A 27,448-nucleotide genomic window follows, 5' to 3' on the forward strand; every position below is an offset into this window, starting at 1 on the left:
CTCCAATATTAATTAGAGAGAAATTAATGACAGTGTCGCCACTGTGCTGCCATTAGGCTACTCTTGCTCGGATTAACTGATGTTACTGCTGTCATTGTCATTATGATGCCTTATGATTTTGAATTTTGGAGTTGAAATGAATATTAATTACTATGCACTTTCAATGGTTGGCTATATTAAGATAGACGAACAAAATCTGTTTGTTTAGCAGATGAGTGCTGTGATGACTAAAAAGCTCAAGACATTCATCTCTGTTCTCTGTTAAAGAGCGGCTGAGATCGACACTAAAATGAGAACTGCTGGTCCACCTTAAAAGTCAGTCCACCTTAAGTGAGCCCGGTCAAGTTAAGTTGACGCGTTGTTGCTAACTTCGGGGCTAACCCCCTTTAGTAGTTGAGTATTTTCTTTGTCTTGAGGAGCTGCAGCATTTATTAACTGACAAACAGCCTGTATTGTACATTTACTGCCAGATTGACAACACACACATTTACACACACGCATGCCAGGCCAAAAAATATTTCTTTAATGCCAAAAATAACACCAAAAATCCATTCATTCAGAAATCAATAGCGTTTTTTGAGCCTCTTTGCAGCGCTGTTCCAAAATGTGACTTAACCTCTGTGTTGTTGCTCAAAAAATGTTTTATTTCTCTATGTGGTTGTGGTAGAATTTATCTAAATATCACTTTGCATCATAAAATACAACTTAACAGCATAATTTCACCACCATCTGCTATGGACATTGTGGTTTTTGGCTGCCTAAGGTGTCTGGATAATGTTAGCCAGACGAAATTTAGGCATTTGCTCTTTATCCTTCTGAGGACATTCTTATCCAGGCAAATTTCTATTCAGTTGAGTTTTATGGAGACAAGGATCTTCTTTGAAAAGTAGGTGATTTATTTATTCATTAGAGTGTCTGCTATTTGCATTTTGCACCTCTAGTTGGCAAGTTCTGATCAAGGGAAGTTGTATTTTATGATGTACACACACACCAGAAACCCCTCTGCCTTCCTGAGGAGGAGATGTACTACACGTCTGGGTATTTTCTGTTGGGCGGAAGATGGTAGGCAGCATCTTGATGCGTGAGCGTTCAAACACAAATGTTGCTTAGGGCCACAAAAGGTTGGTGTGGGTTGTTTGGAATAATGAAGCAGCTCCTGTCTATATTTGAACAGCTGCTCTTACTATACTTCTCACATTCAGTGCTATTTTCACACAGTGGCATGAACTTTGTTTTGATGTTACAGAAAGTAAAAACCCAACTCTAAACCCCTCCAGGGTTTTTCCTCCTGTTGTGCACCTCTCACTCCACTCATTCTCCCCCATGCCTCGCTCCGCCTGGCATTCTCACATCAAACTGGCAGACACGCTGCTGATTAATGTGTTCATAATCACCACAGGGACAGAGAAAGGTGATTAATACTAGTCATTTAACCTAGTTAGAACCTCCACAGAGAGTGTCTGTCTGAATGTGTGTCTTTGTGTGTTTGTGTGTGCGCACGCTAATGTTCATGTGATTGTACGTGCGCATACTTTATATGTCAAAGGAATGATTCATGCATTTCCACTCTAATGACTCAATTGTAATTGTTGTGAAATGTAGGCATGTTTACTCATTTTTGAGTGTCATTGTATCAGCACGATGATGGAGGTGGAATTCATGGGTGAACAGGGAAAGCTTGATATCATTTTGTTTCCAAATTTCCACCTGGATTGACAGACATCTCTTCTGAATTGACAGAGCTTTTGAATGTGACAGATCATAGACAAGTACAGAATAGCACTCTCTGCTGTATGTCTATATATTGCCTTTCAGTATATTGTTCTGGAAGAGTCTCCAGGGTTTTGCAGTCTAGTCAGTGACCACCCAGCTTAATGACATGGGCTTTTAAGGCTTCATTAATCCACACAGTGAGGGAATGAGGATGGGGATGATGCGTCTGTCCATATACTGCAGCCACTGCAATGTCCTCCGTGGACACAGATATTATATATATATCCTAGAGTAGGGTGTAACTTTGTCTGTGACAGCAGAAGAAAAGCATTATGTTTCTCTCTGAGATTGGCTAAAAGTAGGGACATGCAGCCCACATAGACACATTCACATATACAGTGCACATGGACACACACTACAATTATCATCATCATCATCCTCATCATCTATGTCATCAGCAGCAGCATTATCATCAGCAGCAAACTAAACCAGTGGAAGATAAGCCTTATTATAAGCCTGAAACAAACCCAGAATAAAAATAGCCAAAGGGATTCAGAGTTTGCTCTCTTGAATTATACAGTTTTCACTTCTTACCAGTGGTTTAAAACAGAATCAATTATAGTTAGGGACACTAAGAATTGTTTTTCAAATGTCCAACTGTTTAACACATAAGTAGCATTTGTCTTCCAGCAACATACATTAATTAGGAAAGATCAATGGGGTGTTTTTCTTGTTTTTGTAGTTTGTGAAAAAAACTGTTGATGAATAGGGCATGACAAGATATCACATCTAAATGTATTTCATCATCTCATGTTATTTTTGTTTTTGACTGCATTAACTTGTTTACCTCTTCAAAATGGTAAGTCTGATGTGTGGTCAAGTGATTTGTGTGTCTGAGTGGGTCATTCATCTTTGAATAATACTGACTTGGCACTATTTTTTACTTTAAATCACTGCAAGGTTGGAAATTAACTGTCCTCAGATGAACTGCAATTGCAATAATTTTTCTCCAACTGAAAGTTGTTGTTTTTTTTGTCATGGGATTGATGAAGGCGGATTATGTAAACAAGCAAATGACATGTCCCAGAAAATGTTACTGATGGGATTGGGGGCTCATGGTCTAAGTTTTGCATCTGAATTCTGTGCATGCAATTACTGTTATTCATACAAAGCTATATTTAACAGCAAAATCAATTCTGCTAGAGTCTGATTCACACTATAATATTATACATGGACAATAACTTTTTAAGCTTTTTGTATAATTCTGTTTTTGTTCCACACATCAGTGCTCATAATCTAAAAGACAGGGAAGTAAATATTTTAAAGTTTAGCTATAACAAATTTAAATATTCACACAGAGTTCTGAACTCTTCAGAATAATTACATTCAGGTATGACTAACTGTGGCTCTGCTACGTGGGATGACACACAAATACACACACTCACACGGACACATTTGTATAATATATACGTTTAAATTTCCGTGTATTCTGTTTTGTTCATATAAACTCTGGTATGTAATGGGTGCTCTCCATCATCTGTATTGTAACACACACCTGCAGTGAGCAGAGGCAGTTGATATATCATGGCTAAGATGGGGGGTGGTGGGGTGAAAGGTCAGCGCTGACTCAGGAAGAAGCAGATGGAGAGACCTCTCTTAATTGGATGGTGGTTTTTACGACAAATCGGTCACGGTCATGGGTGATGTGTAAAAAATAGCTTTTCTCTTCTCTTGTAGCTCGAGGTGTTTTCCTGTCTTTTCTTTTCTCACTTTACTTGATTGATGACTTTAATATTTACCGGCAATCTCCTTTCTCTCAACATTGGGTAGGATGATAAAAAAAATTTAAAAATTAAGCAGAAACGCATGAAATAGATGGATACCTTTTAAAGCTGAATAAAGTATATAACCATAAAAGACAATATGAGCGCATGGCTCTTAACTAACTTTTATCATCATCCTCCTGGAACTGTCCCGAAATACCATCTAAGCCGTCCTGAAATGAATGTGGACAATCCCGAATTTAAAATCTTTTTTTTTCTACAGTATCATTAGTTAAAATCATAAACATCATTTAACATAAATAAAACATAATACAGATGATTAGATGATCAATCATCAACCTTTTTATGTAAATTAATCTGAAAAGATTAGAGACTAGAGGAAAATCAGTCACACCACAAACAAAGGGCTCTCGCAAAGCGAGGAAAACGGATAAAATAAAAACTGCTTTCAGGGAGCAGAAAACCTTTAACTGTGGTAAGTATAATGCATAAAATAGATCCTGATAAAACATTTTAATGGAGCTTGACAAGCTGCTGCTGAACTAGCAATGGGGTGGGTCCAGGCCTAATTAGTCTTGGAACTGGGATCATCTGGTCCTGCAGCCACTACTCTACCACTTGACATCTTTCTCTGCATTGAATTGCTGTGCAGAAGGGCCATGAACTGAGATGTGCAGGAGGAAGCTAATCATCTTATTAGACAAGCAAGACTACTATGACTACTTCCACTATGACCTTCATGTGTTCAAACTGGTCTTCCCTTCCACCAGCACCCTGAAGTAACCACTGCTACAGCACCTGGGATTCAAGGTGCCTGTAGTGACGATGAAAGAGGACTTTCATGTCAAGCCACTCTCTCTTAGCTGCCGCTACAGAAGTAAAGTCCCCATATGTTGCAAGGATGGATTGGAGATGCCCCATGAATTCGATGAGCTCAGCATTGCGAAATGTTGCCAGTTCAGCTGTGTCTTCTGGCCAGTTAGACAGATCAAAGAGGGTTGAGGTTGCCTTCAGAATTCCTGTCTCCAGACTCCCAAAGCGTCCTGTCTGTCTTTCACTCCTCTTGAGCTGGACATTCTGCCAGGTATTTCCAGGTCCAACCTCAGCACCTGTTGGCTTGCTACTTGCTGGCTAGCTTAACTGAAATTGGGACATAACATTAATGTTTTTCAAGAGACGAACATTACCAATGTTACTGAGTTAATAAGCTTGTTGGTGTGTCTAAGTTGGAGTAGCTGGACAAGATGAACCTGTCATTGGGATAGGCGCAACATGATGCCAAGGAGAAAATACATTGGAGAGATCTCACTGCAGCCTTATGTTGCATAGAGGATGAAGAGGAGTAAGTAAGTGGTGTTTCTAACATTAGTAACATGATTTGAGCTGTTGCAGAATTTCGACTCATAATTATCGTTACTTAACGTTAACGTTGTTATCAGGTCACCGTAAATGCAAATGTTGGCTGCTGACTTGTTAGCTAGCAAGCAAGCAAACAATAGTAACGTTATCATCAACATCAAACAGTGTAACGTTAACTGGTAGCGTTAAAATTAATACTGGCAAGCTTACCTCATTGACTTGGGTTGAATTCCCTGTTGCAGCTGCGGCTATAAATTAAAAATTTGTGGTATTAAAAAATTGCTATGTCCCACCAAGGGATGCCATTGCCATTATGTATCACTCTGACAGTCAATACCACTAGTGACAGGCATCTGACAGGATTTTCCGGGTCTAGGTAACATTAGCAGGTTTTTTTTTTTCCCCAACTCTCGTCCCAATTTCGTCTCAAAATTAATTTACATCCTCCCCGATCCTGTTTTTATCGGCCCCGGAACGAAGGGAGGTCCTTAAGCTCGAGCCCTGGTTATCTCTCTCGAATGGCTTTAGACTGAAAGACCAATAACGGCTAATGGAAGAGGAGATCAGGCTCTATCAGCCAGGGTGAATATCTCCACTCTCTGCTGTATAATGGGAGAGAACTTGGCCCACTTCCACTTCGCCAAGATAACTTAAAGGCTTAATTCTACCTGGCCTGTTTGAAGTTTAGTGTAACATGTGGAAGGGGGATCAAAGATTGCTTTGAACAGATTGAGAGCAGAACACATCCGCAAGCCCAAATTGAGCTGATGTGAGTGGGTATACATTATTTTGAGTGTTTTTGAAGTTGTCTAATAATGTTACATGATTGTTAATCTACAGTGATGTGTTTCTACCCTCTGTGTACACCACATTTCATTGAACATATGGGGATCTGTGTCTGTAAATATCCCTCTTTGTGCATCTGTATATGTGAGTATGCATGTTTTGTTTATTAATTTGACCAAATGCATGAGAACAGCTGCTTGTGTATGAACCTGTTCATACACTTTAATCAGTTTTCTTTGCTTGACTGACACAAACATCCCTATCAGCTCCTCTTAAGGAGCTGTCATCGAAACTCACATCTCCAGTCACCTTCCAGCCCACGAGAGTTGTTTGAATACTTTTTTTTTCAGCATCACCCTGCCAGCAATGCCAACAATATGGATTTGAGATGGACATTTGCTGTCAGTCTACCTATCTAATCTAACTTTGTCAATCTGTCACCTTGCATATGTGCTGCTTACCCCAAATCATTTACAGTTGTGTTCACTGCCATTTCATTCTCATCACCGTCTCTCCTTTCTTCTGGTCTTGGTGTTTGAAAATGAAAAAGACAGAGCAGATAATGCTGAATATGGCTTTCATTTGCATTGCATATTGTCCAGAAAGTAGGCATGGAGCAGAGGACTAAGACAGAGGGAGGGATTATAGGGAGTGATGGAAAAAGAGAGAAAACAAACGCTAATCTCCAAAAAACGAACTGTGAATGCCAGACAAAGGGCCAGCGAACACAACGGTGGAATACAGGGCGCCTCTATCTTTTTTTGCATCCCATACTTTTCAGTTCATGCGTTTGTAAGAACCTTTGAATGGGTACACAATAGAATGTCTTTGTCAGCGACCCTCAAACTAATTAAAAGAAAACAAATGCATGGAGCTCCTGGGGGGGAAAAAAATAAAGTGGGTGGACAGCAAGAGGGAAAATGCAGATGAACAGGCACTGAAAGTAGAGGTTATGGTTAAGTTTTGACAGTTCTTGGTGCCTGGATGACTCATCCCTTATATCCTCCTGAAACTACTCATCTCTTGCGTGTTCCTTCCTTCCTCTCTCTCCCCTCCACCATGAAGCCATCTACCTCCCACATCCTGCATTTCCCACATGCTTCTGTCATGGAAATCTCAAAAATCATAGCTGTCCTCACAACCTCAGTGGTAATCAGTAGAAAATCTAAAAAACAAAGTGAGGTTCTCTACTTAAAAAAACTTTGAGAGAGAGAGAGATGCACTGTATTTGGTCAGACATCGAGCGAGCAATACCGCAAGGGACAGAGGAGTCTGGATGAGATGAAAGAGGGGAGCAACTGGGACACCAGATGTTCATCTGGGGTTCATCCACTGTCCTTTTTCAGCTTGTCTGATTGGCTCATTACCACATGCAGGAGAAAGCCAAACACGTGGCTTAACAATCAGGGTAGGAAAATCACTTCTACACTAAAAGGTGTGACAATCAGCCTCTTCAGTATTATTACAAAAGGGGGAGGGGAAACTAGAAATTAGAAAATCATGGAGAAAGATTAGAGGATTTAGTAGCTTCAGAAGCTGTTTGCATCACACTGACATGTAAACTGAAAAGATGGATAATTAGCCTTCTGAAATGTATCAAGACATCAATAGATAGCTGTAAGGCTAACACTCACGTTAACAAGCGTTACATATAGAATTTCTAATTGAAGTTGATCTATGTGATGGCCCATATAAAAGTACATCATGTGAAGAATTGACTTTTACAAGCTCAGTTCATACTTGCAATCCTGCCTCAAGGCCAGAGAACAAAACCGTAGATTCAGTTTGCTCATGCTTCATTCAGGCACCGTGGCTGCTACGTGATCAGTACAGAGTAGCATTTCGAGTTATTTGTCTTCATGTGTCAGCTGCGTTGAATGATCGCGCTAATGTAGAAAGCTTTCACCTCACAGGTCTCGGGTTTGACAGCGTACTATATTCTGTCCATCGGCTTATTTCCCAAGTGGGACTCAATTGTTATGCCATTGCATGTATTTATTAATTTCACCCAATCCAGCTCAAAGTCAGAGGTTTCTCTAGAGTCTTTCAGCGTGTGTGTGAGTATGCAGGATTTTATGATTCTGAGGTTTTAATGTTGCAAATCAGATTTAACTGTTAAAATGCGAAGACTGACATGCATATACTATATGATCTATCATATATAACAATATGATACAATATGATCACCTTATTTTGTGACTGAAGGCACAATGGTGATGCTGGTACAGGACAGCACAAACTGGGAAAAGAGGCTCAGCGGTATGATCGGCCTCAAATCAAATCAACTCCTCTCATCTGGTTTAAAAGCAGCAGACAGTTTCCTAATGGGCCGGAAGAAGCTGACTTCTCTGTGAAGAAAATTTTATCTTCAGACAGCAGAGTTGCAAAGCACAAATATACTCATCAAATATGCCTTCAGGAGCAGATAATATCCCTTTTTTAAGTTGGATTTACAATTCTGGAGAAACTGCAGTTCCTGTTTATACATAATGACACACACACACAAAAAAAAAACCAACCCAAAAAACAAAAGACAGACTACATTCACATTAGCCGGTAGTATAATGAAATGTTTTTTTATTTTAATTGTTTGTTAATCATAGTTTTGCTTACATAAAAGAAATCTCACACCATTTGACCTGTGTGGAGTAACCCACAGTACATATTTCAAATTAGAGACTACAAAAGGAACTCACTTATTCCCTCCTTTATGATAGCTACAAGGATTTAAAAAAACTAAAAAGGAAAGAACATTACACATCCTACAGACTTTTATAGATAACATTATAATTAAGAATAAACCATCCAATCAGACTTTGATAAGTTTAAAATGATAATCAAGTATCATTTTAAACAGACTGATAATCATTCAAATCCACTAAGATTTTATCAAAATAAAAGATCCACAATTCAACATAGAGGGGTCTTTCATGTTTTTGTAAATTAAAGTTTCATAAGTGTGCCTGCTTTTGTGATAAGAAATGGTCTCAGTATGTGGAAATGTTTGTACAATGCCTTGCATTAAAAGCATTAAAAACTGCACACGCACCACCTAATCTACATAATTACTAACTCAGTCGCTCTACTCCACTCACCTTGGCGGGGGAGCATCCTGGAACGGGTGCAACTGCAAAATATGGATTTTTACAAAAATGGCTTTGCATCCATGTTGGTGCTATCAACACCTTAGCACTGCCGCCAAATCCAGCCTTAGCCTTATTTATTTCTGTTCAGAAAGCCTCTTCACAGTCCATCTGAAAAGATGCCTGAAAAAGCAGCTGCAGTGGGGTTTCAGTGAGGAATCGCTGATAGCGAACATTAGTAAACTGCTAGAAGGCCATTATAGGAAATATGCGCTAAAATAGTAGTTGTATATTGGAGTGGGTGATTTAGAGTAAAACTGAAGTGTGTGGGTAGAAGCCATTGAATCCAAAAATGATGCCCAAGTATAGAGATGGTGGATGTTCTTTTCCAAGCACTGTGGTCTGGTAAAAATGTCTTTCTGCCATTAATCAAACCTATTTTCTAACAATTTCTGCCGATTTAAGCAAACTGTTGTGTCAAAAAAATGTTCCCATCAATGAGAAAAATGAAATCCTTTTTTGAAATTCTCACATAATAGTCCTTCAAATGAATGTAGATGGATTCTAATAGTCGTTATTAATTTGTATATTTTTCCCACTTGTAGTTAATTAGCTTACTTTATACTTTATGATGACCTTTATGTACTGTACTATCCTTTGATATGTGGGAGCCTTGAGGCTTATTGTTTTAAAGGGAAAACTCTGACTCTGCACTATTCAGTGCATTCATTATAAAAAAGTGCAGCAACATAAGTTTATATGCCATTTAGTTTTATGAATGCCAGTAAGTTGCTGTTACTAATGGGCTACTTTTAAATCATGCATGCATTTAATGACCACATGAACCTCAAAAATATTTTTTAAAAGATGCATATATTTGGCATTTCCTGAAACCAAGAGCAGTCATTTGTGGTAAGCATATGTGAAAGTGATACATCATCAGAATAAAGTTATACTGCAAATTCATGAATACAAATGAAAACTTTTATCACATTGAAAACTCTATAATTAGTGCAAAAAGAAATGAGCTTGTCATCAAAAAAGAGAAGCAATCGTGGATAGCTCGAGACTCAAAGGACAAGACTGATTTAAGTGTCAATTACAAATATCAGAATAGTGTCCAATTATAACCTTAAATGCGAAGGGGAGTCGATTCTTAAGTGCTGTACTGTGCGTATACCTGGTAAGGACATATATCTGACATTCATAATACTTTCTCTGTCGTGCATATGTGCTGTTCATGGACGTGCAATCACACACATACAGTGCACAAAGAAATACAAACACAGATGTACATAAAAACCCACAGACACTTTTCTCCTAACACAACAAAGTAGTTATTTCAGAATGCTCTGGTATCTGGGGAATACAATGCACCAGTTGTGTTGGGGGGATTTGACAGTGTTGCCAGGTTCATTCTCCTCACATACTGCGTCATCTCACACTGAAAAACCATCAGCATGATGTCCATCTATAGTAAGATCATTTCAGTTGTTTGATTGCAAATGGGTATTTATTATTTATGTTCACATTTGGATAAAGAAAACAAACGTGTAAATTAAGCAAGAGGAAATACGTGATATATAATAACACACTACTGACAGGTACTGACACTCCTATTCTAGACAGCACAGAAGCTTTTTGCCAACCCATATTGGTAGTATTACAAAAGACACTGTGCCAGATGTCAGAAACCAAAGTATGCCACCACCTGTCACTCAAAAGGAAACAGTACGGCTCTCTCATGTGTTTTTAATAGTTTTTATTAGCCGTGTTAGCAGTGTGCCTCAAGGTATGTCAATATCTGTCTGTTGATTGGTTGTTTGGTCTGTCAGTCATTCCACCACTTTGGTCCAGACTGAAATATCAGATAGCTTGTCATGAAATTTTCTACAGCCATTTATGATACCAGAGGATGAATCCTCATGACTGACCTTTCCTCTAGTAGTTGAGTGGTGCAAAGAGTTTTAACGGTAGCAGGACGTGTGATTTTAAAACCAGTACATATTAAACGCAGTCCACAGCCGCCCCCCCCCTGAAAGTCGATGAGTCGAATCATCTCTCGGAGGTCCCTCAGTCGACTGAAACTCTTCAAGTCGGGCAGTGTTTTTATGTCAGTGTGCATTACAATAACAGGATACAACAGATAGAAGCTTACAGAAATGCACAGGGATAACATTTGCATGTGTTTAATTTATTTGTTTACACTTAAGATTTAGGCTATTTGTTTTATGTTTAAAGAGAAATAAGCTTATCAAGTTGAAGATAAGAAGTTATTACTTCAAAACGGACAGTGTTCTGAATTTATTTAAAAAATTCAAGCCTGCTGTTTTTATTTTTATTCTAATTTATTCTTGTTTAGATTTATTAGTTTTTATGTTTAAAGAGAAATAAAGCAGGCCTATCCTGCTGAAAAGAGATGTCAGTTATTGCCGTGAATTAACTATTATTATTAACTGTTTATTCATTTACATGTTGTTTTTAATTAATAAGGTGAGTTTTTAAAAAAGGCTATAAGAGCTTGATTTAAACAAATACATGTGCGCTGCCTGTCTCATTATTCCGACAAATCCATATGTTAGTCCGACATTATATGTTGGCAATTCAAACAGGCCGCAGTTCAGATCTTTATTTGAAGCAGTTTTCTTTTATTGATTTTTAAATGCTCGAAAATATGTTCCCATGACTCTGTTGCTTTTGACTGTGTAAATGTGGTCGAAATCATCACTGAGACTCATGCCAATGGATTTTGTGTTCGCCAGATAATTTATATGAAAAGATTAAAAAAAAAAAAAAAAGGGTACAGCCCTAATGCAGTCACTGCGTTTTAACCTTGAGAATGATTTGTTTAGAATAATAATCACCATGATCTCTTTCATGCCCTCAACTTTTATTTTCACCAACCGCTTCTCTACCTGCCTTTTCTCCATCACGCTGTGACTGCCTCTTTGTCTTTCCCACCTCTTCCTCACCATGCATTTCTTAGCAAAGCCTCCCGTAGAGGGGAAGGATGATGTCGCCGTAATCGGCCCTAGGATATCATTGGCATTTGTTTATTGTTGTGTTTGATAGATCTACAGGGAGGGCTCAATTATCACTGCCGCTTTTAAGAGTGACCTTGGAAACTCATTTGTTTTTATCCCCTTAACCACAGATCCAATACCGCCTCCAGACGATTGCACCCATCGAGAAACGCACACATATTTTTTTGAGTTGTGTGATGCGATTGACGGTGTGTGTGTGTGTGTGTATATGCGTTTGTTTGTTCATGTACATCGGGGTGTGTGTGTGCGTCTTAAGCGATCTTTCTTGGTGATGATGGTGAAGCGTCATGTCAGATGGATGTGACAGGAATGAAACGGAAAGGGAAGAAATGTAGAGAATCGGCACTAGTTTGACAGTGACTGAATTTGTCTTTTGCTTCATTTTAGTCAAACAAGTAATTAACGCCCGTGTGGGTCATTTTGTCGAAGTCAAACATTCAGTAATCTAAGTCATTAAGCTCTGTATGATTTCCTCATCAGCATCGGTCCACGGTTCATTCGATAGCAGCTCTGTCCTACTGCTTTGCTCTTTGTGACTTTGCCTACATCCACCTTGACTTTTTGAGCACAAGTAATAAATCACACTGACGCCGGGATCAATTGCGGAACAAGTGGCACTAAATTCTTTACTTCCATGGACTGAATGGCTCGGGTTTATGTTTCCGCCCCATTTCGTCCGCTTGTCCGTGTGCCTTTTCGGCTGTTATCAAATAGCTCAAAAAGTTACAATCATGCTTTTAAGCAGTGGACAGATCAAGCGCAAGAACCTTTTTATACAGATTCACTCAAAATTGGTTTCGGTGGATGAATTAATGGGGTCACCCCTCTCCTCTAGTTTTTTTGGAGAATATTACTTTTAAATGTCTTGTCATAAAAAATGTGTTTTTATATTATCCTGTGAAAAGAAAAGACTGAACCAAAGCACTAGTATGATACAGGGCATCACTTTGAATTAGGGCTGGATGATACTACCAAAATCTCATATCCCGATATAAATCATTTCATATCCCGATAACAATACCTATCCCGATATAGCACATTTTAATTCAATGTATAAATAATTATACATTAGTTGGTCCGTCTCCTCCGCCTTCTCCCCGCCTCCGTGCGTGCTTTTACATAGCATGCAGGCGTTCCAGATTCAGAGGCATGACAGAGACGTCACTAGGACGAGGGGAGGACATTTCTCTTTGTTCGATAACATTAAAAGTTAAGTTAGACTTTTCCGTTGACTTCCCGACTCATTTTAAAAAAGACGAGAGAAAAAGAGAGAGAGAGCAGCTGTGGTCAAGTGAGCTAGAGAGTGAATGAAGAGAGGGAGCGCCGGTCGCGAGAAAGCCGGTGAATCAGATCAATAAAAGGTTATTTTCTGATTGTTTCATAGCGGTTGCGTTCTAAAGCACAAACACGCCCACACACCTCTGCTCAACACTGCGGCTATAGCAGAGACTCTCACACACTGAGCTGAAATTAAAAGAGCGCACATAAATTTGGTAAATAACACAAATTTATGACAGTCTCTGTTGCGTTTTGCTGTCATATATGGTCAACGTCTCGTTGCTTCTCCGCTCTTTCTCAGCGCGGACGGAGCTCTGCGTGTGTGGAGTGGAAGCTGCAGTCCAGTACAGGTGGTTGATGATGGCTGGCCTCCAAAGCTTCGGGTCCTTCACTCCCTCTCCTTTATCCCTGCATCCAAAGCCTCCCTGGACCTGTTTCAGAACAAAAACAATATGTTGAAAAGAAAGAAAATGTTGACATGACATAAAAAAACAGCCAACTTAAACGAAACTACAAACATCAGGATACGATTTTATGCCAGGTATTAAAGAAATGTTTTGTTCCTTCTGGACACAGCAATATTTAAAGAAGATGTGGGATATCAAAGGAACTGAAGGTGTTTAAATGATGTGGAGACATCATTAGATGCTGCTGAGCAATCATCTGTCACATCTGGTATTTATTAGCTGTTTCTTGACACCTCTACCTGCTCCTCTGGTTTCAAAGTAACACAGAAAGCTTGAAACTGCAAATACGCATCTGTCCTTTTTGAGAGTAACACTTTTACATAACAGTGGGTTTTTATCATCTACTGTATTTCCACTATAGTCATAATGCCCTAAACACAAAAGTGGATTTGCAGGAAGCTTTAAGATAGACTTGAAGAAATGTTAAAAAAAAAACCCAAAAAAGAATAAGGGAGCCAAGATGAAGGGTGCGCGTTGTTCTTCCCAAAAGGACATTTCTTTCAATCAGTGTCCATATTATATGTTCTGTGAGGGCAGAAAATGAGTTGTGGAAAGAGGAAGAAAGGAATCCCTCAGAAGATTTAACAAGACTCTCTGATGGGGCCAGAGGTCTGCCCATGAATAATACATGAGGGCTGAAAAAGAAGAACAGACATTTTGGCTCTGTTGGACCAGGGAGAGAAGAGTAGGCATGTTGGAGGTGATGGGTCTGCAGTTTTTTACTGGCTTGGCCGGTGGAAGTCTCAACCTCCTGTGCAGAGCCATGTTTTCGCGCTCAAGACTTCGGTCCAGTGCAGCATAGACCCATGAGACATAACTGCCCTGAAGGCCTCTCTTAATACTTTGGCCTTAACTTAGAGTGGAAGGTTGATGGTTTTTACTGCCCGGGTAGTTGTTTGAAGAGATGAATGAACAGTATGGAAGGGTCTATGTTGTTTGGAGCAGAGGCTCTGGTGGTTCATTTAAACCCCCGGTGTATGTCTGGTCTCAGTTACATCTGAAGGTCACAGCTACAGCTCCACTGCCACAATCTAATACTGCCGTTCTGGACTTAAGGGTCCTCCACACTGATTAGTTTTACTTCAGAAGGATATGGCGCGTGTGTATATGTGAATTTGTGTGTTTTAGTGAGAATAACAGAGAGAGAAGGAGAGCGAGAATTTATTGGCATCTGCTGTTGTGGCAATTTTAGATTTCCACTCTGACAAAGAGGAACGAGACAAAAATCTCTTACAGTATTGTCACACTTTATTAATTCTCAGTGCATGGTACACAGCACAAAGTTAGTTTGTAGTGTGCACACAGATGGAAAAACTCTTCACACCTTTTATACCTTGGAACTCTTCCCTCTTGTCAAGGCTGCTTCTTCCAGTAAACATCCTGATCTAGTTTTGTTCCCATCTAAGGTACTGTGGCAATCTAGCTACCCTCTGATGCACCATTTTAGCCTCGGCCTTTCTAAACAGTTAACAGGTCAGCAAATTTGCTGCTCACACTCCCAAAGACCAAGATACACATTCCATGAACCCTCCTGTTACAACTCGGCTTGACTCTACTTGCCTTTTTTTGATTTTCCATCTAGCAAAAGTTGTGGATATTACCTGGTACCTGGTGTCTCATACCTAATTTTTTTTAATATCACCTCCGTCGAGGTTCCAAGCAAGCTGAGCTGATATTAAAAGGTGACATGAAAACACTGCAGACCGCCGATTGGTCTCTCATACTGCTTCTCTGTACCGCAGCTCTCTCCTCGCCCGACCACTGCCATGCCGTCTCTCTCTGGCTTGCTCACGCTCCCCAGCTAAGAAATTACAGCTGTGCTTGAAACACAGCATTCACACATGAGGAAAAAACAACACAGATTCGTCCTGTTGTTCTTCGTATTTACTGCTGCATTAGTCGGATGTAATGAACGAATGAAAAGGACAGGTGCGGAGGAGGAAAATGAAACTGAAACTAGTTGTGTCTGTCCCCACGGTGAATCATCTGTTGAGTGTTTGATGGTTATTTATTTCGGCTTTAGAGTGTAACCACCACGAAACAATTAGAAAATAACATTTCATTTCTCTCATTCATGGGCTTCCTCTCTACTGCCTCTACCTCTCCTCACTCGGGCCACCACTGTGTTCTCTCTCTCTCTCTCGCTCTCTCTATCAGCTTGTTGGTGCTCTCTCTCTTTTTCCTCTCGTGTTTTTTAAAACGAGTCAGGAAGCCGACAACAAAGCCTAACTTTTAACGTTAACAAGGAGAGATGTCTTTCCCTCATCCTAAACTGGTCCTAAATCGATACAAGACTACTTCCTTGTTTAATGAATGAAGTGGCACAGACACACAAAGCAGCTGCGCTGTGTGTGTGTTTGACCAATCAGCGACGGTCATCCCTGCGAACGCCACCCTAAATTGAAGGGGTATTATCTGTAATGGAAAACAAATCCTAAAAATTAAAGCGAGCGGAGTCGAGTAGAATAGAGTTGAGTCAAGCTGCTACCCTGTAATAGAAAAACAGCAACTGATAGTAGCTCAGTATGTAATCAGGCTAAAGTTCTCCCAGTTAAAGGTAACATAGTAAGATTCAGAATGATCAAACATAGTGGTAATTAAACACGACTACATGTGCAGTAACTGTATTCAAACGTGCAATAAAAATATTCAAAGCTGATTATACGTGTAGTAATTTCACTATGCATATGTGATGTAACTGAGAATGTGTGCTGGTCTAAGTTTGTGTGTGTATGTGTGTTTGTGCGCCTGCATGTACATCTGGATAGGCTGGACTGTGCTATAATTCACATAGCCTCATTAAAATGCAGAAAGTTTTGGCTTTAAAGTCACTGTGACCCTCGGCCCTCTGTAGCACCAGGACCTGCATACTGAGCAGAGCTCTGATTGATCTGCCTAAGTAGCTGCAATTAACAGGGACGTTCTTCGCCCAGTACCGACCCTCTCCTCGCTGCATAAATGCAAACACCCACACATGAACGCATGTATGGTCATCGGATGCTATACCACAATGAATTCATGCCCTGAACAGTGATTTAAAGTGTTTGATCCTGATGTGGAGCTGGTCACCTCTGACACCTAAACTCCACCCATTACTGATTATGCATAGAGTAATTTGACACCTTGGCCCTTGAACAGAAAACAGATGACATGAAACGATGAATATAAAGCAGAAAAAAAGACCCATTCCGCTGGGAAAGGTTGCTGAATTGCCTGATGACGACGACCTTTGTTCAAAATCCTGAAAGGCATTAACAGTTTAATGAGTCTCATCACATCAGCATGGAAAGTACCTCTGTGCAAGTGTTAGATAAATGGATTTTGACTGTTCTTGCATATTCCTAAAACCCTCAATCATAATACGACAGTGAATATCTCACCAAATCTTGAGTCCAGACACCCAGTAATCGGATGTTGTGTCTAAAGGTTGTGTAACCATTAAACCCTTTCAGGTCTTTTATCAATATTGATAATGAACCCTGCTGTTTTCCAGAAGTCTACGTGTCAACGTCTGGTTCACAGCTCGATCCCTTCAGTCAGGAACAATACACACCTCCACAGGCTACCTCTATCACCTTTGCCTCGCCACAAAATACATTTCTTGGACAATCATCAAAAGTCTGACTCAGAGCGAGGAGCTTTGGGGCCTGGAAATGGAAACTGATTTAGCACCGCACTCTCAAGACAATTCTGCATAAAATTTAATATGGTCAGTCAGACAGAGCGAGAGGGAGAGGGCGAGGTGAAAAGGAACTATAGAAGTAGCCACAACACCCTTCAGGAGACCTCCAAAAACCTCTTCAGGACTCTTTTCTGTTGCTCCCCATAGTCACTTTCACGCCTAAAACTTCAATGTTTTGAGCAAAAATGGGGCGGGCAGTGAAATAGGCTAACGCAGAGGTGACATTGGGTCAAAATTATATTGGTGGTCTGTTCATTCCTCAGCTCCTATTCATTGACAGCCTAATCCTTAATGACACATCCATCAGTTGACTATCCTCTTACTCTTTGGTTTGATTGTTGTGTCTTAATGAAAGCTGATTCCAGCTCAAATTGCCTTCTAATTCAAAGGAACGTTTTTCATCTGTCCCCTACGGTGGAAAGGGCAGTAACGCAGTGCAACTAAAAAGGAGCAGTTAGCATTAAAACCTTGGTGCTGGTGTTCTGGGGGTTTTACGCGTGCACGTGGGTTGAAGAGATCATATACTGTGAGATTTAATACCCAGGATTTTGAACTGTCCGAGGACCCAGCCATGTATTTTGAGCCAGAGGTGATTCCGGCGCTCTCCGTCCTGATAATATCGCTCCAAATGAACATGTGCCAGACACTACATGAGCCCCTTCAGTCCTTTATCTTTCCCACTCTCTTAAGTGATAAACCACCCCACCCCTTAGGCTCGCCGACTCACTTTATCAGTCTCGCACTTGCCGCTGTAAATCAAGGCCATATGACATGGCTTCACATTTCCGCCTCACTTTGATTATACCATGTAGCCTCCAGGTCATACTGAAAGGAAAGAAAATAATAATCCAATCAGATAAATAACTTAATTATGCCCATGTTTTAAAAAAAAAATAGAGAGAAAGGCAGAGACAAAACAAATGCCTGTAAAAGCAGAGGATTGTATGCAATTAAACCGAAGCGGGGCATTCCACTTGTTTCTTAATTTATTCTGTTTACCCATCCATTATGCTACAGATGAAGAGACAAACTGGAAAGTAGGGGTCATTGAGGAATGTTGATTGAAAGAAATTACATCAAAGAGTGTGTAATGGTCTGAGCTACCTGTTTTTTGGCAACTGTGCTCGCTTGAAAGGAGGGTCATATTAGAGGGAAAGCATACAGAACAATAGGTTTATTTAGCTGTGACACAGTTTTGATAAAACCTAAAGACAGTTTTGATAAAAGTATACATCAAAATGTCAGTATAGAGGTGGTGTCTCCACCATTTAAAACCATTTGATGCATGGATAAGGATTTTTTTTTTTTACCGAAAGCAGAAAAAGTGATTTGTGTCGGAGCAAATTAAAGATGAACTGTGAGATTAGCATGCATAGCGATAAGTACTAGTGATTGTTATTGATTGGCAACTGCCCTGAGGGGAGTGTAGTCCAAAACATTTGCATACAATTATTCCTAAAGTACTCTTGTAATAAATACATACTGAAACTTTACATAATAGCAATGATTAAAAAGATTTGCAAGTTTAGTAAGTATGACAGAAAATAAGGTGGGGACAGTCCATTAGTAGTTTTGATACTGTAGAAACTCAGAGGAGCTATAATATGGAACTGAATAGCTTCTCATCTCTGTGAATGAAGCCTGTCACATGGCACCATCAGGGGTTACCTAGTTGCTGAATATAAGCTTGAGCAAGGGCGTTTGTACAGTTGGGCACTCTTTGTGATCAAAACTTCCCTTACTCACCCGCTCACTCCACTGACACACCCCCATTTCATCAAGGCCTCTCGTGTAGTGTTAAAATGAGCTCCTTCCCACTGATGAGGAAATGAGGGCCCAACAAGCCCCCCTGACCTCAACCTTTGTGGCTTAAAGATTACTGTTTAATTAATAACGATAGCTTAGAATAAGTCTGTTAAAAAAAGGTTTGAGGTACATCACATGTAATCATGCCATAAGTAGTCCAACTGATTTACCAGTGAGGGGATGATGGCCAGGAGCTGTAAACAGCTGTAGGACAGAGAGGTAAGGCAGTTAATGTAGGTCTCACTAGTGAAACACTTTGTCTTTTTATCCATTTCGCTCCATTTCCCTGGCTGTCTGCTGCGCAGCGTGGAAGCTAAAGCCAAGTTACTGACATTTTGATATGCCATCTCTCTTTCTCATTTTCTCATTGTCTCATCCTCCCTCGCGGTCTCGCTTACCTTCTGACCAAAAAACTCTCTTTTCCACTCATTTAATTTCCGTCTCCCCTGTTGACCCCTCTGCTGAGTTTGTGTTCAGCTTAACTGATACCGGTAAGATGTGCTGCGGTAAGGCAGCGGCCCCACTGCAGCAAAAAACTTACTTTATAAACAAAGGGTGTTCTGTCTTTATCAAAATAACAGCTAATTCTGTCTACATCCAGAAACCCACTTGCTTTTAATTGACCTTCAGAGAGCTTAACAGGGCAGTCTTTTAGGTATCTCTACCAAACACCCTCACTAGACTTTATAGTACCTGGTGCAAGCTCTATACTTTTTTTTTTATTGTTTTTGTTCATGAAAACACAAAAAATGTTTTTTGCATTCAAAGCAGATTAGTTATTGGTTTGCAAAATGGATCTTACCTTTTTTCCCCCAGTCTATATCTCAGTTTTATTTATTTATTTAATCCCCAAATTTTCCTTTGCCTGTTTTTTTTTCCAGTTGTATTAATGAGAGCTGGGTTGAGCTCTACCTCAGAATGTGGTGGCGCAATGAGGTGGACACAGTCGGGGGAATGTAATTTACAGGGGGGGAATTGGAATTTAGACACACTTGTGTGAGTATATAGGTGCACGTACTATATGTGTGTTTGTGTGTGTGTGTGCGCACTTGTGTGTCTGAAGATAAAACATGATTGGCTCTATTTTCCCGCAGGTGCCAGGCCAGCGGTGGTCCAAACGCTTTCTTTATGCCATTTTCCCAGGGCGCAAGTCTACTTTTTGTGCGTCTGTTTCCTGTTTGGTAATTTCTGGGCACCAAAGGAGCGCACTCGCACCGACGTGGGAGGAGAGGTGCAGCAGAGGCTGTGTTTATGCAAATGAGGGGGCGCAGTGCAATTTTGGTGCTCATTTTGGCATGAAATTGTGTTTGCGATAAAACCTGCTCAGACCACTTCTTATCGCACACGCAGGGCAATTTTCGTGGCTTCAATTGGCAGAGGTGCACGCACACAGACGTCTCCAAAATCACAAAACACCTTTCATTTATGTTAAGTTTGGCCCCATTCAGTTTCATATACTTTTTTTTTTTCATTTCTGCAGATTGACACGGGAATCAAAACACAATTTAATTTTTAAGGAAGATTCGTACCGATATCATCCGCATGAGTGTAATCTGATGACCAAGAGTTCAGAAATACGTTCTGTCGGATTCAGTTTCCCTACAACTTGTAGAATGTCTGATCTTTTCCATGTTTATTAAACAGCTGTAGCCATCACATAGCAGCAGGAATAATATGTGTGTTTCATCTACAGTATCTGATTTGAGAGAGGGGCTGTGCATCACTTTATCATCATTTTATTTTAACAGTAAAATAATTTGAAGTAACACAGCTGTTTATCCTGAGCTCCATCAAATCTGTCCAGACATTTTTATTAAATAAAAGTTTGAACTTCTGTTCATTCACTCGATCATTACGGTGAGCTTTCAGTTTTGCCACGTACAGTCAAGTATATGAAAATATTTGCAGCAGTCAGTTCTGCACATGGACATGTATCCACATAATCAGGATATAAAATAGCCTCTGACAACCGGACTCCTTCCTAAACAGAGTAGGCATACATCACCATCCTGCTGTGAACGAATAAAACATGTTAGTGAAAACATTTTAAAACAGGTTTGAACATAGCCCTGCTTACTTTACGCACAGCTTGCACAGCATGGATACCTTCATTCATCGTTTAAATATTTGGACTAAACTCTGATAGAACTTTCCAAATTTCCAAACCTGATTTTTGTGTCTGTTTATTGAAGGATAATGTATATACTTAAAAGCATAAATGAGGACTTTTGAATATGCAGAGGAGGAGAAGAACTGCAGAGTTTAAATATATAAATGATCCTATATCAATTGTTTGTACAAAATAAGCGGCAGCACTGGTATGCCAGCAGCTGCAGCACACATGAGAACACATCAGCTTTATTTCATTCTACCACCGTCAGCATATTTGTATTGATGTACATTTATATCCAGAGTGTGCTGAATGTGTATTTTGGAACTTCTGGTGTTTCACAGACGTGAACTCGTTTCTCTCTTTCACTCACCCTCTCTCCCCACTTTCACCTGTCGCTGGGGATTAGAGTAGCTCACGTGATTGGTCATTATTGAAGCCCACCCCAACTCCACCTGCGCATAACGCATTCCTCTCACTAATAACGTATTCAGTGTCTCCTCCACCTTGCGCCTGGCTGAGTGCAGAGTGTGCCAGTGCTGATGGTCCAGAAAATTGCAAAAACATGTTGGCCACACCCACACGTGCCATACGCCAGGAACTAAGACTCGGATCTGCGCCTGCGCCCTATTTTGGGAAAAAAAAGAGCCCAATGTGTCTTCAAATGTCTTTTAACAACTAAAGAAGTGCCTAGTAAGCAATGACCCTCATTAGCATACAGATCAGGGAGAACAAGTGTTTGTGAAGAGTAATTCATTATTCCTTCTTCAAAGTAATAAATGGAGTGGCCTTTATCTGGAAATGCCAATGCTGGTCTTTCTTGGTCACATTTTTTATTGGGCTACAGTTTGGTTTAAGCGTCGTTAACATTACAGTCCCCTTGAGCACTAGATCCTCCCTTAATCCTTAATAAATCTTAAAGCATTCTAACATCTCTATGGCATGGCCACATTAATTTTAAAACATTTGTATAATTACCATAGACAAACAAAACAGTCACTGGGAAGACTGACAGGTTCTGCCAGCTTATATATCGTCTGTCTATGGGCTCAACTTTATTAACTTTAACTTTAATATAATGGATTGCATAATTGTGGTGTGGCACAATACAGAAGTATAAGAAAAGTTACTTTGAGTGAATGAAGGATGATAGAGAAATTAGTTTTTATGTTCTCAGTGAACCCTTAACCAAAGGGACAGGCTTATGGTGTACAACAGGCTGTGCTTTGACAAACTAGAACTAGAATTACATGGAAATGATCTGAGACAGAGTCCATGTACTAAGGAAGTGTATTAGTGCTGATACTCGTGCTACAGATAGGTACATGCCTAGCCTTTAACCTTCAATTCTTTTATGAGTGTACAGGATATGCTAACTATATATGCAATTTGCGGTGTGCTACGTTCCAATTTGCATGCTAAAATGCTCATGTGCTAATAATTTAACACACTTATGTCTCTTCTTTCTGTCTCTATGTCTACAGGTTCACGGGCCCCAACCTTCCCTCACCCATCATTAGCAGCAAGAACTGGCTTCGGCTGCATTTTACCTCTGATGGCAACCACAAGTTGAGAGGTTTCAGCGCTCAGTACCAAGGTAAGATTTAGAGAGATTTTTAAAGGACTATGATCAGATTGCCAACTATCTTAGATGCCGGGTTCAACTTTGTACAGAAGGCTTTGCAGATGAATAGGCTAGATTTCCATGGAATTTTAATTTTCAGTCTTGGTCCAAGCAAGGATACATCTCCATGTTTATGGTGACTCACTGATCTTTTCTCCAGTGCCAGAATCAGACCAAAATCTCCACTTGTACAGAGGAAATGATAAATAATCCAAGTAATAAAATAAAAACAGATTGCAATTAAATTTACCCAGTGCATCTGTGCTCCAGAGTGGATGAATCCTTGCCATTCTGGACAGTCCGTGAGCGTTCCTGTTGTCACCTTCAGCCCATATGAACCTATGAACTTTGTGTCAAAAGATATTTCTTAATGTAAGAGACAGATTGCCATGAAATTTGCTGAGCACATTTATGCTACCGTACCTTTCATTTTGCACCAAGATAAAACCGGACAGAAAAATATATGATATCATGTCTGGATAGTTTTAATTTTGATCTACCTAATTCTAATATTTCAAATATTGGCACATATTACATTCATACATATGCATGCACACAGGCCACACACACACACACATACACACACACAAAATCCTCTCTCCAGTGCTTCCATTTGTGGTCCCATCACTCTTAGAGGTTCAAGGGTCAGCTTTGAGTAGGGATGAGCTGGGAAAAAGGATTAGTTTGTCCACAAAAAAGGTGATCTCTAAGGATCTCACCTCCAGCCACCCGCTGGAAATTTCTGAGACGGTGGGAGGAGAGAGACAAATAAGAAAGGAGGAGGGGGGGGGGGGGAGTATGGAAAGGGAAAGGCAGTGAGCCTGTGGGATTATAGGTTCAATGTTAGATAAATATGTTTAGAAGATCAGAGAGAAATGGAAGACTTAATACTTTAATTAGATTATTTTCATCCCCCACCCCCCACCAGCCATTCTCATCATGACAGTTCCCATGATTCCAGAGGAACAGCTTGTTGGAGTGATGAAGTGACTGCTGATTGAATATCATAATTGGCTCTATTTATTTCCTCTTCTTCTTCTTCTTCAATAATCTTCATTTTACAGGGCACAGGAAGCAGCCCCACACCTTCGACCGCTGCACCTCACTGCTTAGTTGCCTTACTAGAAACATGATTATAGCTTTTGTCCTGCGTTGGTAATCAGGGTAACACATCTGAAAAGAGCTTTTTTTTTTTTTAATTGTGATTTTCCCTTCAAGTACGTGATAAACAGACTTTTGACTCATGACTCAGATTAGCTTTGAATTACAATGCATCTAAAATTGAGCAATGGATGAAAACACATTTGTGCAAAACAAGTAAAGTTCCACTGCCAGGGACCATCAAAGTAATTAAATAGAATGAGTGTGAAGAGGAGCACAGATAATGCTGATGGTGTTTTTGAAATTGGTGAATAAATATGCATCTAAATGAGTGTCGTACTTTGCGATGATGACTTGTTTTTTTTTTTTGTTTTGTTTTTTTAAATTTCTCTGCATTTATCATCAAACTCAATAATTTAAACCTCATCTATTTATTGTATAGAAATGAGTTGTTTACCCTGCCTTCTAATTCTAATAATCTAATAATAATGTTATTTCTTACAGCTTTCATTTGCACACAATTGCACATTGTTGAGCTCTCGTCTTGCACTTATATTATCTATGTGAACTAAATTCATCACATTTATGGACTAAGAGTAAACATATGTATGTTGTAGGTCCTTTTAAGGTAATTTTCTTATTTGAGAGTTGTTGCAGGACTTTGCCATTATTGTGATATCGGCTTATTAAACCCACACTGTACATAAGTGGAGTGGGTGTGAGTAATGGTGTATGGCATACTATATGTTATATATTGTATGTGTTGCAGACATTTAGCCACTGTTGAAATGTATGAGTGGGTGTCATTATTGCACTTCCTGCTGTCTTATACGTCTCTCTGCTCTCTTTCTCTTTCCAGTGAAGAAGATGACTGAACTTAAGTCTAGAGGTGTAAAGATGTTACCAAGCAAAGACAATCACCACAAGATATCAGTGTGTAAGTTACAAACCTTCACCCTAACCCCTAACCCTAAACGTAGTGGAGCATTTAGATGCTTAAGAGACAGATACTTTCCTCAGGAGTTAGTGGAGACTGGACCAGATCTAAAAAGAACGTAAATATATACTTAACTTTAATAGTAAAGTATATACTCTACTTTACTTTAATATATACTTTGGCAGATGGCCAGAAACACTACCGTGATGTGTTGATCTATATCGGCTGGATGTGCAAATTAGCAACTATTTGCTAACAATTTCACCATATGAAATTAACAAGTAATATTATGTTAGTGTTGTGTTATCATTTTCTTTCCACTGTCCCCATATGGCCCAAAAATAAGCTAATGCAAGTTAAAAGAGAATAATAGAAACATAGAGGTGTGTTCTGAGATTGACCTGGTGCAGGGTGAACCAGGTATAGAAAGCTCCTCTCACTTGGGACCTTCATCAGAAAACTTCTCTCTTGCTTGAGAAGTTTCTGTAGATGTACTTTTAATTCTAACACTGAAAATGTTTTAAATATTAACACATGTTAATGTTAGCAGTGACTAATTCAAGAGTAAGTTTGGTACCAGAGTGAAAGCAGGGGCTATAGTTACATGAGTCTGTAACGCCGTTAAGAGCTTAAGTCCCCAAATTTAAGCAGTGAGTATAGCTGCAGTAACAACTGAATCAGAGACCACCAATTACAGACAAGCTTCTACACCTCAACAACACCTTTTTTGTTCATCTGCTTCAGCTTCCTGGTACAACAGATGAGCTCTCACATGACTGTAGAAAATTCCTACTAGTGAAACAACATTGTAAAGAAGTGGCATTGCCTCACCATGGTGCGGTTGTTCCACCTTTGTAGAGACGCTTTTAAAGAAATATTGAATTCAAGGCTCAATATAAGTAAAAGAACCTTGAGACAGTGAATATGTCAGTGCTATTGGTCTGAAATACATCTAACCATGGTTGTCTCCACAACTAGTGTGTCTTATCTGTGGAATATAATGCCAGACAGCCCTTTTCAGCTCTTTTCCTGTCTCAACTGTTGTTCAAAGTCATTTAACCCTATGAAAACAGACTTCCCGCAGGCGGCCCTGAATTGGCCACGGGAGGTCTTTGTTTGCATAATCTTGTTTAAAAGGATCTAAAATAAAAACCGAACCAGCGAGAGCTTTCATTCTTTTTGAAGCCGAAAACGAAGGTTCCCGTCTTTCACATCATCACATTGTGTGCTCGTGTCACAAGTTGAAGACATCATTATGTTGCGTCATATGCGGTGCAAAACATGGTGAAAAGGCACAGTGGCTCAGCGAAGTGAAGCGGTGCCAGAGGAGCAGAGAAGCAGGTCGATAGTTCACGTCAGAGGGAGATTGAGAGAAATAGGATTGAGTCAGTCGTTTTGAGCATCGGTTCCGTTAAACAACAATGTCCGACTGCATAGGCCAGATTTTTATATTTTTTATTTTTTTGATTAATGATACAGTTTAAATAATTTTATCAGTCATTATGGCTTATTGACGTACATAGCCTTTTAGCATAGGTTGTACAGATTTTAGGGATACGAAGCATTTTAAGATGACAATGACAATTTTAAGAAATGACAATAACAATAAGCAAAAATACCAACGTAGGCACCGGCAGACCATTTCTATTGCCGAGTTCAAAGGGTTAAAAGTTATTTTTCTCTCTTCCTTGGCCAGAGAAAAGGGTGAACGCTGATTGTCGGAAGAGGTGCAGACACAAAGGACACGCTGTCTGTGCTAGAGATGCAGTTCTTATAGCAAATGGACAGCAGTAATTGCATTGGTTACTCTTTTTTTGCCATGGCGGTCTTTCTCGCCCTTGTTCTCTCTTACCCTCTGCCTGAGTTCACTGTTCATTATCCCATGCAGTTTTATTTGAACTTCTGTAACATTAACAACTTGGAAGCTATGTGTCACCTGGCTAAAGAGTGATAGAGAGAGATGGTTGTCAAAGGGTTTAAGAACAACCTCATGAAAAGAAAAAAAAAAAAAAGAAGTGCATTAATGGTAATCCTGCCTCAAGGCCATTTACAGTTCATTTTGTCCACTTCCATTCCTCACTCTATCTGTCACTTTTGTTCCTTCTTCCTCTCAGAAAAAAATAACTGTTTTATTCTTCTCTCTCATTAGTGCTTTATTGCTTTTTATTATCCTCTACATTCCTCCATTTTTACATTTCCCTTTCTATTTCCACATTATTTGACTGCCTGTGACCACTAATTGAATGATGGTCACATTATGGAAGATGTTTTTCCGAATGAAAATTCCATTCAGAGTCCATAATTATTTTCATGAACTGTAAAATGAATTAAAACTTCTCAACGTTGTGCATATTTCATGATCTTTAGACCTCAGCAAGTGATAATTGTGTTTACTTATCTTCTGATTATTTAACAATAACTCTTACATCCTCTGGCCGTTTCCTTGCTAACCACAGCTGACACCAGTGAGCCTTGTTTTAAATCCATTGCTGTCTTGTCTTTAACCGGAACCCTCGCCAATGAGAAGGTGTCACATTGATTTGGCCCTGCAGACCTTTGACCCTTCACAGTCAGACAGATGGTCTCTCCTCGGTGACAAAGTTTATTTGACCCCCTGTGACACTTTACCTTCCACTGTTTTGCACACAGTGACGTAATTTAACAAAGCAGCGCA

General features: G+C 39.7%; 1 protein-coding gene across 6 annotated transcripts in view; it reads left to right on the forward strand.

Annotated features, from left to right (window-relative positions):
- csmd2 (CUB and Sushi multiple domains 2) overlaps window positions 1-27,448 on the forward strand; it is a 271,384-nt gene that overhangs the window by 105,689 nt on the left and 138,247 nt on the right. For all 6 annotated transcript variants that reach the window (XM_044335073.1, XM_044335072.1, XM_044335069.1 and 3 more), the window contains 2 exons: window positions 22,597-22,709; window positions 24,697-24,774. In XM_044335073.1, the coding sequence (XP_044191008.1) occupies window positions 22,597-22,709; window positions 24,697-24,774 (191 nt within the window). The remainder of the gene's footprint in view (window positions 1-22,596; window positions 22,710-24,696; window positions 24,775-27,448) is intronic.

Source organism: Thunnus albacares, chromosome 19 (genome assembly GCF_914725855.1).
Source record: "Thunnus albacares chromosome 19, fThuAlb1.1, whole genome shotgun sequence".
NCBI classification, from domain to species: Eukaryota; Metazoa; Chordata; class Actinopteri; order Scombriformes; family Scombridae; genus Thunnus; species Thunnus albacares.